The sequence below is a fragment of the Anneissia japonica genome, unplaced genomic scaffold (assembly GCF_011630105.1).
Source record: "Anneissia japonica isolate Jap-2015-1 unplaced genomic scaffold, ASM1163010v1 scaffold287835_len3118868_cov185, whole genome shotgun sequence".
Taxonomy (NCBI): domain Eukaryota; kingdom Metazoa; phylum Echinodermata; class Crinoidea; order Comatulida; family Comatulidae; genus Anneissia; species Anneissia japonica.
In genome coordinates this window covers 405979-421568 of record NW_022737223.1, presented here as the reverse complement: position 1 = coordinate 421568, position 15590 = coordinate 405979, and the positions used below count along the sequence as shown (strand labels likewise).

Here is a 15590-nt window from a genome sequence, read left to right as displayed (position 1 = left end):
TATATTCTATCATGGTCATGTTGGGGTTAGAAAGACTGGTGAGATGTTTGTTGGATTTATTTATGAAGTTAAAATATACGAGGGTAAATTTATCGACAGCGGAAGTTAATAATCTTGTTCGAAGTTGTTAAGTCTACAATGTAATTTAAATATTCAAGGCTTGTTCTTTTCTATTGTGATGAGATTCCCGGACGGTGAAACACTTTTCTCGAATGTTACCAAATATGGAAGGATAGAAACGGAAACGGAAAAGAACCCGGACACAGGTACCTGGTTCAGTATACATTATAATCACTCTTGCTTTTATCTATTCATTTAAGAAGTAGGCCATATAGCGTTCTTTAGGTATTTAACATGAAGATGTATGCTACTTTAATGGTTCTGACCACTCTAAGTGTGGTGTGGTGCAACCAAATATTGAATGGCCAACTCTCTTGTACCGACGACTCTCAATGTGCCTACGTCTTCAATACTCCCGTGAAAAAACACGGACAATGCCCTTGTCTAAAAGATGCGGTAAAATATCTCTGCAACAAGTACGCAACTGAAGACATGTTGCAAAGTCATCTTATTGGATACTACCCCTTCGATGAGGATATCTTAGACCACTCTGGGAATGAGCGTAACGGAGCCGTTTCTGGTGGAACTTTGACGTTTGAGAACGGAGTGAAAAACCAGGCTGGTAAATTCGACGGGAGCATTAAAGTCATTGTGGACGGTTTTCGTAACTTCAATTTTGGATCGGCTTTTACTGTCAGTGCATGGTTCAAGCGGACCAGCACGTCAAATTATCAAGGTATTGTCAATAGTGGTTACTACAGCACTGGAAGCTGGGAGATTCGGATGGGACGTGAATTTTCGGGTGAGATGCTTGGCGGAGGAGTGATAACTAGCGACAGCTCCATAACCTGGAACTACAGCAATTTGAGAGCATCTGTTAATTATTGGCATTATGTTGTGATGACGTATGATGGCGAGACGCTTCTATTTTATTTGGACGGACAGATGCAAACGGGTGATAATGACTGTTGCTCTGGATCCATACAGGTGAAGCCTAATCCTGTGACGATTGGACAGGCTGGGGTAGGAACAACTAATGAGTTTTTTGTTGGCCTCATCGATGAAGTTAAGCTTTACAATACAACTTTGTCGGCAGTGGAAGTTAATGCTCTGTTCGAAGAAGATAAGCCTTAGGCCAGAATACCAGCCTGAGTTGGCCTAGTAATACTAAAAGTCATTAATGAGTAAAACTTATCTTGTCATTTAATCAAAAAAATAAAAATACAACATTGTGAATAATGTAACACACAGTTATAAGATAAAAAATATCAAAGAAAACTTTTCCGTGAAACGATTGGAATCTGTAGTGTTAACAATTATGGTAACCTCTATTAAGGGGACGTCCCTACTAAGGGGACGGAGACGCTTTCTGAATGTACCAAATGGTCAAATCAGTACAATTTTCAATCCATTAAGGGGACACTTTTTTTTTTTATCGTTTCACTATTTCTTTTTCAAAATGGATTCAAAATAACAATATTTCATTAAAAATTAATTTTTGACAACTTTTGAGCGCTAAAAGGAACAGTTTTTAATTTCTTGATCATTAAAATTGATATCGGTATAGGGCCGATAGGCCCACTGTGTGTGTTACTAATCATTGGATATTTTGATTTTTTTTCCCGTAATTTCATACTAGATTTGACTTTTAATCACGGGATTTATTATATTTTCTTGTGCCATTTTCATATAGGATTCAAATCCAGAAACCACAGGATGTAATTGCAATGAATATTTCGACTATACTTCTAATAGTCTTTTACGCTTTCCTTATGTTAATGGTCATGTGTTATCTTTTTAAAAATGCACTTCTCTAAATTTGTTTGGAATGATGCAATGCATTGCTGTGTTGTTTGAAATAATAAACTCAATTCTTAAAGACGCATCTCTATTTGTGTGTTTTTTTTTCTTTTACTTCTGCATAAAGTTACGGTCTTGGCCCACAAAACCACTTTCTATTACATAGGCCTAACAGTAGTTCTTCAATGAATGTGATTGGTTGACGGATTGTTGTAACGTTTTAAAACGCCTCGTTTTTTTAATAAACGCCCCCTCGAAAAAAACAACACCCCTTCAGAGCCTCAATTGGAAATGCCACACTCGAATAAACACCCCAGTGAAATTAAGGGGCGTTATATAATTCTACACCACTGACAAGTAATAACCCCCTCTACCGAATAATCGCCCCTCAAAAACCCTTCTCAACAATAAACGTTCCGGGATATGTTTGTTCGAATAGACACGGTATTTGATTTTATTTCATTTTACTTGGCTTTCCAACATACTGTGCTCTTCTTTTTCCTATGATAAGAAATATCATCAGGAGGAGAGTGCTCCAAAATACAGAAGAACAGTAGAGCGAAAAAAGAAAAAAATATAAACTCGTTTACTTTATATTTTCATTCCACTTCAAATTTGTTTCGTTAGTACTACATTCATCAGGTAGATGTGTACGACTGGTATTAATCAAAGGATGCTGTGTAGCACTGAACATATATAAATACAAATAAATAGGTAAATTTCAATGAGAGTGCCCAATTTCAGGAAAAAATTATGTTACAAAATTGACATAGCCGTCGATAACATACAGTTAAATGTCTCCAGCGAGATTCGAACCATCGCTGACAAGGTGACTGTCATACCTCTAGAACGTATAGAGACCTATCGGCATTGTCACAGGTTTTCCAGCAAGTAGGTTTCAATGCACAACCAGTGGCGGATTCAGGGGCCGCTCCTCCCCCACCCCCAAAATTATAAAAAAAAGAGAAGAAAGGAGAATTATAATAAAGTTCGCCATCTAGAGGTTTCATAATTATAAATTGTTTTACCTCACCAAAATCAGGGTGGGGCTGAGGTGCTCTAGACTCCCCATCGGTCAAAGTCCCTCCCTGGGACCCCTCTGTCGAATCAGCCGCTGGTGTGAATAAAAAGTTTGGTTTAAAACATCATACAAAACATCAAATATTTTCGAAATGTTAGATCATGATATAGGCTTAATATTATGCCTATGCTTGTTCCAGGTTTGTCTGTATTTCACGCGACCAAAAACTGTAGGCCCTATCTTTTTTTTTGGATATACTGTATAGGTATTTATAATAAATTCAGAGTGATATTTACACTGAAGATAGAAGTCCTAGTAGATTTCCAGTTATACCATTTACACCGACAGCAAACACAGCGCAGATCGAAGTAGAAACGTGCCTCATCCCCTGAATTATCAAATTTCATTGACGTTTGCCTCAAAATCTGTAAACTTATTAGGCCAATAAATAAATAAAAAACAAAAACAAAAACAAAAAAAAACATAGATTATGGTTTTTCCTAATTAAAAAAAATATAGTTAATCAACTGAATTTTATATAGCCGTTATTACATTAAACAATAATTATACAGAGCCTTTGACATGTACAGGTCTATCTATCTATTGCGATTTATTTAAATAGTGATATCACAAGCTTGCACCAATGTAACTCCAGTGTTACGTTGACGCAATCTCGCAATGATGTCATAATAATCAGTGGCGGATTCAAGTGGGGCCGAGTCGACCCACTCGCCCCCACCCCCTCCTAAATTTTTCAAAATTATTAAGAAAATGGGGAAAACCAAGGAAAATTATTTTTAGAATTCAGGTCTGAGAGAACCATTTCTGGCCATCTAGTGGCGTCATAATAATAAATTTTCTTATCCTCAGCCCAAAACACGGTGGGGCCGAGGTGATCTAGTTTCTCCCTGTTCCTCTTTATTTCGCTTTCCTGGCGCCACTGATAATGATAAATTAAGTAAATCACCTCCATGTTTGTGAAATCAAAATGCTTAATGTTCTGTGTGCTTCCTATCTCCCTAGTCCTGTTTGATCGTAAATTAGACGGCAGTATTTCCACTCACAATAGTGTAGTCCCAATTTACTTGAAAAAATTGAAATTCGAAAAGAGGAGAAAAGGAAAAACCTCTTGATTGATTTTAAAAGTACTACATTCAAAGAGATTAAATTAATGACTGTTTTAAGTTTATTGTATTTGTTTTTCATGGTTTGAATATATCACAAGCTATTAAATCAGTAAATAATAAATCATTATTTTTATGAATGTTAGTTTGCACGAAATATATATGCAGGCATAATTATGATCACCAGAATAAATTTTTAAACTTTTTAATGATGAGTAGGGCTATTTCTGTGGCAGATTGAAGGGGCCACGTCGGCCCACCCTCCTTATTTTTTTTTTCAAAATTTGAAAGTGAAGAAAAATGAAAATTATATTCAAATTGAATCTGAGAGTGCCATTTCCGGACAACTAGCGGTGCCATAATCATAAATTTTCTTACCTCAGCCCCAACCATGGTGGGGCTGAGGTGGTCTGGATCTGCCACTGTATTTTGAAAATGTAGTGTGGAAATAAATGTTAATTGCATTAGTTAAAATCAATTAGATACGAGTTATAAAGGGTTATAGGCGCCAGAGCTTCTCTCCCTAGACCCTCACCCTGGCAGCCCCCTGGCCCCCAACCAAGAATTGGGCCTATGGCTCAAGGCTTTCTTATTTTGTATTCGGCCCTTTCAAACACGGATCGACGCCTTGGCCTGGCTCGGGACCTTCGGCCACTTCGTTACTCCCTGATCCCGCATTACAATGTTCGAACCCACCCCACCCCCACCATATGGGAACCACTACGCCCCTGACTATGGTGGGGTGGGGGCTGCGGATGCGAGCTTTATCATGGTTACGGCACCTACATGGCCGAATTGGCACTAAGCCCCCTCACCATCAGGGCCAAAGCTCGTCGGGCAGTCGGACCACAAAAAAAAAAAAAAAAAAAAACAGGCCTAAAATGTTCCCATCCCCAGCCATTTCTGGCCATATAGAAGTCCCAATAAAAAAAAAAAATCTTTTGGGAAGAGGGGAGCGGACACCCCTCCCTCAGATAACACTGCGCACTATAGTTACACCCATATATACTTGCCCCCCTTCCCCCAGTCGGACATCTTAGCTCCCCCATACTCCAGTCGGACACCTTAGCCACCCCCACCATCTATCTATCTATCTATCTATCTATCTATCTATCTATCTATCTATCTATCTATCTATCTATCTATCTATCTATCTATCTATCTATCTATCTATCTATCTATCTATCTATCTATCTATCTATCTATCTATCTATCTATCTATCTATCTATCTATCTATCTATCCAACTGTCTATCTATCTATTCATTCATTTTATTTTAAATACTTTTTATTATTATTTATAATTAAAATTAATAATATCTATCTAGGCCTATTCATTTATTCATTCATTTTAAATGTTAATTATTATGATTATTTATAATTACAGTTAATAAGTATAATAATGTTTCTGTACTGTAGTACAGTATTACCAGATACTGAAAAAATCTATTATAGACCTAATAATTTCGATCGACCAGGGAGTTCTGCGGACAGACCAAACTTGTCAGTTTGAGCATAGTTACAATAGGCCTATAATCCTAATAATATATTATTTCTTCCATGGTTTGAAGGATTAACAAACAGAAAACATTATTTTATAAACGACCGCCTATGTATCCTGATTTGTCCCCAATGCTGTACAGGAAATTCGACTCAAAAAGTCAATCAAAATCTTCTGTTTTGCATTTTAAGACTCTGAAACGAATAAATGAAATGAAATGAAAGGGCATTTACAAATTAATTATATATAGGAATCAATCGGTGATGTTCACGTGATATATATCAGGTGATTGGTGGAAATTAAACTTATTACTGCTTATCAATATTATACCATGCGCGTCAGAAAAATAGTACCAATATTCCAATACTAATTGAATATCAATATTTATATTTTGGTTTAAATGTAATAAAAGTATTGTGTTTACTATATATTTGTGAAAGCTTGGATCAGTTTAAACATGTTAATTATTATAAATATGTGCGTAGTGATAATATACTGCACGCCCTGTCTTCTTTCGTTCCGTTCCCGTTTTTCCTGTTACAGAGCGCGCTAGGCCTCCTAGCTGCTAGCTTATTGTCACATGTCCATTTTCTCCCTCACATGACCAGTTGTTTGGCCCCGTGATCGTCTTGTAGATTTCTGATTCGTTTGAAGTCGGTTACAGCTTTCAACCACATGGATTTGATAGGTACCACTTTAGATACAGGGTGAGTTTACTTTTTATCTTAACAAAGTCGAATTATTAGTGATATCCTTTTTCAAACTTGAATGGGTTCTTCATTTCCATGGTTGTCGAACGACATCTTGTTCTGCTGCTGGCTGTGCACTTTGACACCGATCTGTTTTGCTCATTTTGTTTACCCTGTTCTGCTGGGCCTGGCTGGTTGTCTGTGTAGGCCTACCCAGAGCAAACTAGCTTAGTTAGTAGTTATTAGTAGTAGTATGCCTAAAAACCAAGTACCAAGTAGGCCTACATGGTTTTGGTGGAACAAAATACTGCTGCAGGATCATCCATCATTTATATTCAGTTCATCACCCCTTCAATCCTACCCCTCCTCCAGCTAGGGCCTAGGCCCTAGGCCTATGATGTCTGCAGCACTCAAACAACTACTATGTTTAGGCCTAAGCTAGATTCTTATACTGAGTGATTAACAATCAATAATTGCCATTTTAATCATCCATCTAATTAAACTATAAATAATGAAAGAATTGATTTTAAGCAGTTTAATTTATATAAATATTCTTTGACTATGTGTAGGCCTGAGCTTATTTAGGCCAAATAAAATGAATTGTTAATTTATTGCCAGGGATTTAAAATTATTTTTTGGTGAGGTTATTTACTGTTGCTCTTTACTACTATATTTTTTTGGTGACTGTATTTACTATTTCTATTTACTACTACACAGGATGTAAATAATAACAATTGTTTATTAATATTATTATTAGAAGTAAAACTAGGTGTTCTGCCATTATGTTTTCACCTCCCTTAGACTTTCACAACAATCTTTCAGATCTTCATTATTTTATTTTCCATGAAAAATGATTGTTTTTTTTTTGGAAAATAGTATAATATTTTTTATGAAGCTCGTAAATTTGATGAAGGCAGGGATATGAAACTTGCAATTAATTTTATTTGCCCAATAATTGACAGTACATGTAATTCTGATAATAGTACTGCTTTACTGGTTTTTTTTTAATGGTGAAAAATTACATATAAACTCCAATTTATAGCTAAATAAATTACATGCTCACTTTGTTTTCTGTCTACTCCCAACAACATTGTCACATGTCATTAGAAATTTAAACAGTTTAATCAGGCGGTTTGATGCTTTTCCTCATTTTTTAAATATGTTTTGTTTGTATTTATACTCAGGGGTTTTCCAAGACTCATCATATCAACATTGTAATAATGTCAGATGTAGCAGAATAATGTCTAAAAATTGTTACAATAATTATACACTGTTGTCAGAGCTTATTCCCTTATTTCTTTTATCATTTGGATTTTTCACAAAGACCTTGCAAGTCCAGAATGCCCTCTATGCGTGTCATTCCTACATAAAAAGACTGGTACTACTCGGTATATAGTAGTTCCAGGCAACTATGAAAAAATTAATCAATTGGCAAATCATGTTGTGAAAATGTCGCCCTCTTTAGTTTGGATTTGCTCTGTTTCAGTTTAACAAACTCTATCCTTTATTTTTTTGAAGCGTTGTAGTTGCTTACTATTGTCACAAAATAACTTCTATTATATTTCTGTTTGTTTTATACTTGATACACAAAAAAAAAATGAATGTTTATAAATTTGCTATGAAATTTACAACTTTGCTAAGTAACAAAAGGGGATGGTCATTTTACTTAGGGTTTATAAATATAATGGTTTATTTATATTTTATTTGTCAAAACTACTTTTTTTTTTTTAATAATGTTCTTAAAAGTCTTTTAAAATATGGTTTTAACTTACAGTAGCCTTATTTTAACAACATGTCAGATTTTTAAAAACTTTTATATTATCGTAACTCATTCATGATGAATAAAAGATTTAATTAGGCCCCATAAAAAATTATTAGTTTATCACCCTATCAAAGAATAAAAACTGATGAGGGAGGGAGGTTTTTTTTTTTTTTTTGCTAATCCCGCCCCCATTTTACCGATGATCACAAGTAAATCAATGGTTAAAGACACATATATAAAAAGTCATAAGAATGGAATCAAATTTATATTTAAAAAATATGTTTTTGTTGTACCAGTAAGCATTTTTTCAAGAAACCCTGAGCTTTTCAAGTGAAAAAAAGATGGAAAAGGACTGTTTGAAATAAAAATATATATGTTGATTGAAAAAAAAAAAAAATCAGATTTTTCCCAAAAGTGATGAGGGAGCGGGTGATAAACTAATAATTTTTTTTATGGGGCCTTATCCAAATTAAAAATACAATTATATATGTATCTGATCATGTACAGTACAGGAGGGTTATTTATTAGAAATTTACACAATAGGCCTACCTTTAGCGGCTACTTTAATGTTCTCATTGAAATTCCCACAATGGTGCCTAGCATTTAAATGTCGGATAAAAATACAATGAAAAGTGGAATGATCAGGACAGGCTCTATTAACAGTAGCTCAATAGGGGGTACTTTCCACCTCAGCTGATAGTGTTTAACTCAATTTTATGTAACTGCTTTCATGTTCCGTTTGTCTGCTATGGTACAATATAAGAAATGACAAATCTCGGCACTTTTAAGACTATTTTTTATTTAGTAAATTTTAATTGGATTAATTGCCATTGCAAACATAAATAACCAACAATATTTAGACAAGTATTTAAGATTTGATAATTTACTCCAGCGATAGAATAATAAATATGGTAATCATTGTAATACCCATTTCACACTAGCAGAAAATATTACAACTTTTAACAATTATTAACAATTTGTAACAAGTTTGATATTCCAAGATTTTTGGTTCGTTTCACACATGGACTTTCAAACCATGAGAAATCTCGGGAAAACTCGGAAGAATAATGACAGGCCTAGAGTAGCACTAGTAGTAGGCCTAGGCTAGTTGTAGGTTGTCCGAATTACGTATCAACTACTAAACTAGGCCTGGTACCGAATTAACAAGATTATAATTATTCCATGGTCCTTAGCCTTCGAAGAGTAAAACGAATTCAACTCCTAGCTCGCTTGCTGTAGTCGAGCTGGCGAGAAAGATAGGCCTAGGCTAGCTAGGCGCAGTCGGGCCGCCGGCCGGTAGGTAACTCACCATTGTTGTTAGAGGCAATCAGTGCGACAAGCATCATAATGATTCGCTGTCGGCGTATTTTACGAAGCCTCATGATTTTTTCTACATCAGACATGTGAAATTTAGCGAGATTTCTTTTGATTTTAGGTCTAGGCCTATTAACAAATGGTAGTAATGTTGATACTTTTTCCATGCCTGCCGCCATTCGTTCGAACTAAAAAGAAGAAAAAAAAACACAGCCCGCGAAAAGGTCAAAATAGGGACATGACGCATGCGCAACAACAACTCGGAAGATTTCGGGAAAAAAACAGGCCTCGCGATGGTCTGTTTTTGTTCCGAGATAACTCAGGGGACCCCTGTGAAATCTCGGAAAGTTTATATAGGCAAAGCTTATCTGCTTGATATAGATGAATTACATGATTTCTTGTATCCAATTTTGCCGTCTGTTGTTTTCCTCTTCTTTGTTTTGCTAATTTTCCTTCCGACGCTGGTTTTTCATGTTCTACGGGGAAAAAAAAAAAAAAAAAAAAACCTCCCTCCCTACCATGAAATTTGATACCAAAAGGATGCTAACCAATTATTTTTTTTTACTTGGCCTTAGGAAGAAATATACATTTCTTTTTTGGAGATTTCAAGGTACAGTAGCGATGGTTGTAATAAAAATAATAAAACTTAATTCTTTTCTGAAATTTTCTTTTTTTTTTGTGGCGGTGGGTGTGCTAATTGGCCAAAAATAAAATTGTATTTTCATTTGAAATCATTATTGGTGGGCAGCAGGTTCGCTAAACATGGTATAAAAGAAGTCCCACCTTAGCAGGGTTAATCAAAAAGTAATGAATGGATCATCATAGAATCTAGAGGAGTGATAGATATAGTTAGGGCTAAGGAAGAGGTGATTAGATTTTGGGAAGAATAAATCAAAGGGGAACATGAAGGTCACAGAAATTTTAAAAAAATTTCTTTAAAACTTAACCCTTGTACATAAGAGATTGATGGCATCGCCGGTCTTGCCAAGTGCCTTGCTTTTATTATTTGTTTTAAAATTCAAGCATATGGCAGTGGTATGCACTCTAGTGTTGCTCTTGTATTATTTGTTAATTATAATACAAATTTTATAAAGTAAGCGAAAGATGAAGAATATTGCTATATTTTTGTTATGCTGATTTCTGTCTGAAAATTATGTAGTACACTTTCTTTTTTTGTGATGTTCGGAGGAATCTAGCAACGGCCTTGTGCTAGCCTATGACAAATCTACCTACAATTGTTTACCAATCAGTAAATAATTACTCCTATGAGTAATTAATAGTGGTTATTAATTAGCTAATTGATGATTGTTCACGTTCTCACTATCCCAACAGCGTCAGTGATGCAATGCTCTACTGACTGGTACGGTAACAGTAATTCCTTGAGCCATATTCCAGAGGGAGCATGCTTTACATTTATGATTCCAAAAGGTAGTGAAGTGATAACGATTCAATCGTAACATGTACAATATTATGGCTGATAGTTGAATCGTAATTATCAATCATGTGTTTATCTCTTAACCTCAATATCGGTTTTCAGTATAGTATACACATTAATTGACGACATGTTGTATGTACTGTATTCTTTCTTTAAAAGGTTGACTTTAGGATACCTTTTTACAGTATAGTGCAATACATTTTGCTTTTCTATTCAAATGGGTGACCATACTAATTAAATATTAGTACTGTAATTAATTTTGTGTTTAATATAATTTTCATTTAATATTATAATTGACATTAGTTTCTATGTTCTGTAGAATATTTCAATCCATTGCAGGGCCTGACAGGACTGTTATGGATTTTCATAACAAGTCTTGTATTCTTAGCATTCATCTGCCCACCATCTATTGTTGTACCTGCCCTTCCGATGTGTTTTCTTGACATCCAGGTAATAGTTATTATCTGCTGTGTATTTTTATTGTGTGACAGTAGATGGTCATTCTATCCATTTCTTAAAAATGTATGCAGTCTGTTGATACAGTAGGCATTAATTTACCAGAATTCATAGCCAGATATAATACTTTTGATATTTGAACTCTATTTCAGAATCTAAATACTGTACAACAAAGAGAAACAACAAAATTGTTGTTAATTTAAGTTTATTTGCTAAGAATGATCCTTGCATTTAATTAAGGATTAAAATTGCTTGCAAGGAAATCACACCGAAGCGTCTCGGTGTTGGTACCTTTGCCGAGGAAGTTAATTGATTAGCTTCTAATGTTGAGTCACATTCATTAGAAACACTCCCGTCGTTTCCAGGCATTCTGCTAAGTTCAAGTGGTGGCTTGACTTTTTTTTTATCGGTTTCTACACCACATGTTTTAAGCATAATGATTCACCTTTCCTGCCAGGATGGTGTTTCTTATAATTAACTTAATAAGGGCGATAGTCATTATCAATTCCAAGTTGAATAGTAAATTTGTTTACTAATTTCTACCACTTTCCGTCTTCGAATGATCTCAACATAGTCACACCTTGATGACCTGTCTCCGAGGGATGAAAACTTACCTGGATGAGGTAATTTTTAGCGCAAGTAGTCATCGACGTTGCCGATTTAGGGAGCGATGTAAGAGGTGAATGTGTATTGTCATTATTTTTTCGGTAGAAACATCAATTCTTAGGGAAGTGATTCTAAACGAGGGAATAGTATAAGGGTGGTACGCTTCATTAGTATCCATTTACAATCACATTCTTTCTTGGCCATAAAAATGCGACGCATCCTAGACGACAGGTAAGTCTACGCATTACTAGCCGACACGGAGGACTTGCATCTTTATGTTGCATTTGATTCGAGCTGGTCTCGGATCATTCGTACCAAAGTTGGACAACGATTTTCAAATTGATGTTGAAGTTTTTTAACAGGATCCTGTAACAACCTTGTGCGGGCACAAGTGCGATACTGTAACCCAACTTGGATATTTTTCAGGCTCATTGAACGGACCATTATATTTATTTATTTTGGTAAATTTAATAGTTTTTAAATTCATTAATACAATGGTTCGTATCCTGACAAAACCGATCCATTTCTACTTCAGGTAAGAACAAACAGGCAGTCGTTTCTGCAAGTAATGTTTTGATTTTTTCCCCAATCTAGGCTGTGTTTGAATCACTTTTTACCATTTATTGTACAGTTTACCATTTTAATGTCTCAATTTACGAATTACCATCTTCGGAAACTTGTTTATTATAGTGTTACCGTTTTTGGTAGTTTGAAATTTGAAACATTTTTTGCAAGGTTGAAGCCATGGTACTCTCTTGCATACAGTAGTATAGGGAATGGTCAACGGTCAGTGATTGTGTGATTTTAGCACTTGTTACAAGTTTCTTTGACAAGAGTAATTTCTTTGTTAATAACTTTTTATTTTATCCATCAAAACATAGTGTTCATCTCTTGAAGGGTATTATTACAATTTTGGCTCCCAAATACAGTGGCGTATTTAGAAGTCTTAAAGGGGGGGGTGCTGATGGGGGGGGGCGCGAAGGTGGAGTGGGGGCTCAATGATCAATTGAGGGGTGTTAACTGATTGGCCCCTAGGCCTGCATTAATGCGGGCCGAGTGGGCCGAGGTCACCAGGGATGATCATAATTAATTATGCAATTAATTAACAATAATTATTTAAAAATCGTATGCGTGGTTTAGTGTGCATGTAAGTTAAAAAAATATGTGAGAAAATATCAAAAAACATTTATAGAAAATATTTCTTCTTCCATTTATAATTAATTTTTAAGTTTAGGGTAATTAGCAATTTATAATTTGATCGTTGTTTTTGTAACATGATCGCCTTGATCGAGGTGTCGGCGTCAATACTGGTGGTGATTAAAATCACCTAAAAACACACTTTATTTTCAGAAAATAACTATTCTGACACTTGCATACTATAAATATATTTTCAAAATACATACTGTACCAGATTTGGTTATTATATCGACATATATCCACGTAAAATTGATTTTTTTTTTGTGGTTGAAAGCAAAGCATGTGCAATCAATTACACTTGACGCCATCTAATATTAATAGGCAATATTTATTTTGGTAATGAGATACATACTGAGTGACTAGGTTATCTACAGTAAGTTCATATTTTGTCTGATTAAAGTGAAATTTACAGACAATAAACAGTGATAGTATGTGCTTAGATTTAGTTTCACATATTGCAGTGTTCTTCTGAAGCCCTTTTAGCTGTCAGTTTTACCGGTAAAGATAACTAGCCAACCAGTAAAAATTTTGAAACTGTAAAATAATAAAACCCCTGATTACTGTGTAGGCCTAGGTAGTCCAGGTTGGCCTTCTTTCAATAAATTAACATCATTCCCAACTTTACCTACTATAGACTTTGACTACTGTATATGTGTTGTTTTTTCAAGTTAATAAACACCCACTCAAAAGGGATAATGCCTTCACTATGTGCATAGCTGAATATTTATTGATAAATTTACCAGTAAAAATTTTTCAATTGGGAGAACACTGCAATGAGAATTCAATAAAATCTGAAATTTCTAACAATAAAGTTAAATTATTTTTTTTTATTATACTTTCAGCACACCCGATAAATCAGACTCGGACCTTGAGAAAGATCCCACCGTTGAAATTGTACATGGTGATGGTAAGACCAACTTCATAACTTTTTGTTTATTCTACAATATTTCAAACTTTGTTTGTAAATTGAAACATGAAAGTTGTTGTCATCCGGGTCTTTGTGTTTCCTTTTATGGTACACTACATCCTTCCGGCAATATGCACATGATTATGCATGTGACCGATTGCCATGGAAACAGACGTAAGCTGCGTCACTTAACCTTGTTTAAAAATAAACTTTTTCTAAATTAGTGCATTCTTAAGCAGGTTATTTTTTTAGACATTATTTTCTTTGCTTAGGAGCACCATTGTAATTAAAATGCACTGGCATCATCTTAAATATTTTGACTTATCAGTAAAGCAATATTGAAAAAAGATATTTCTTTATTTTTGCTAATTAATAGCTTGCATAATATATCATAGAATTATACTATTTTAAAACCTTTTTTTTAATAACCCAGTTAGCTCCCCCCACTTAAGAAAATGTGACATGTAAATAACGATTAAACTTTTCCTTACAACAGGCAATTTAGTTACTGCACATTTATCAAGCCCTTTTTTGACACTTAAAGTACTAGTTTAAAAGAATTGTTTTCACTTGACTGCAGACATTTTACATCTGTTTTGAGTATGTCATTTAGTTTTATACAGTAGGTATACAATATCTTGTTATTAACGTTCCATTTTTAGTGTTTTTTTTTTTTTAAGTAATTTTATTCTTTCATTATTGAGGTGCGTCAGCCTGTACTGTAATACAATAAATGACAAAAAATGAAACTAGACAGAAATATCATGTGTTTAAGGGACGTCACAATCATGTGCGTGATGCACGTCACATAACACGTGTTGAGCCCATTTCCCACATGTTTGAAGTACAAGTGTTTCAAGTGTTAATACAACTTCAACAGTCACTGCTTCCACTTGAGGAGACTAAAGAGAAAAAAAGCTGCTCTTAGTATTTCGAATTTTAAGACTTGAAAGGTTTAATTTATGGCAACTTTGGATATCAGGTGTATTCTTCATGACTCAAGGTATTTTGTTAATATAAGCTTGTTTATTTGTTTAGTTACAAGTCAGAAATCCTAATTTTCACACTTGCAACAGTATACTATAACAGTTCAGACGAAAATTACTTCTGTTTTGATTTTATCTTAAAGTTAACTTTTCCCCGACAAAAGCAAAGTGGGCGTGGTCGAGCTTCGATTAAAAGGTTTCGAAAGTGGTCCAGGGAGCGAAGCCCCCAAAAATGTTGACAATTTCGGGTTTCAAAGTCTACTAATTTTGTGGAAAATACATGTAATTTTGTTTTCCCTCCCGACAAATTGTGCTATTTCTCCCTGGCCCCCCCGCTGGCACCACCACTCCATCTTAAACTATGTTAATTTATAGCTTTTACAGTAATTACTAAACTACTAACTTCAATAGCTAGCTGAGTAGTATCTTTATTTTTATGCCTCTCCCTGTCTAGATAGATCACAATTTGTAGCAGACATAAGATGTCAGAACATGTTGACCAAAACTTTGTGTTATTGTGTTGTGGAGTGCCTATTCAAAAGTAAAGTTTGTTCCATGATGTGAATTTAAGAATGTATGTGTACATAGAAGATATGAAAGAAAACATACAACTGTAGACCAATTTTTTTTTTTTTTTTTTTTTTAGGATAAAGCATACAAGTACAGTACAGACACAAATTATCGCTTCGTATCTGCGCGTAACCTCTCGTAATCTGCTCCTAGGTACGTTTTG

The 15590-nt window shown here is 34.8% G+C and overlaps 2 protein-coding genes across 2 annotated transcripts in view; both read left to right on the top strand.

Annotated features, from left to right (window-relative positions):
- The first annotated feature begins 291 nt into the window (after positions 1–291).
- Positions 292–1951, top strand: LOC117117168. Its single transcript, XM_033261388.1, has one exon. The coding sequence runs from the start codon at positions 355–357 to the stop codon at positions 1192–1194; it is 840 nt and encodes a 279-aa protein (XP_033117279.1). The 5' UTR covers positions 292–354; the 3' UTR covers positions 1195–1951.
- A 4088-nt stretch (positions 1952–6039) lies between these two features.
- Positions 6040–15590, top strand: part of LOC117117164 (upstream stimulatory factor-like) — an 18690-nt gene continuing 9139 nt past the window's right edge. Inside the window, exons 1-2 of the mRNA XM_033261380.1 lie at positions 6040–6212; positions 13807–13871. Coding sequence (XP_033117271.1) covers positions 6181–6212; positions 13807–13871 — 97 coding nt within the window. The 5' untranslated portion in view covers positions 6040–6180. The remainder of the gene's footprint in view (positions 6213–13806; positions 13872–15590) is intronic.

Excerpts from the sequence above, each read along its gene's own strand:
- LOC117117168 (XM_033261388.1), top strand. The coding sequence starts at position 355 with ATGAAGATGTATGCTACTTTAATGGTTCTGACCACTCTAAGTGTGGTG.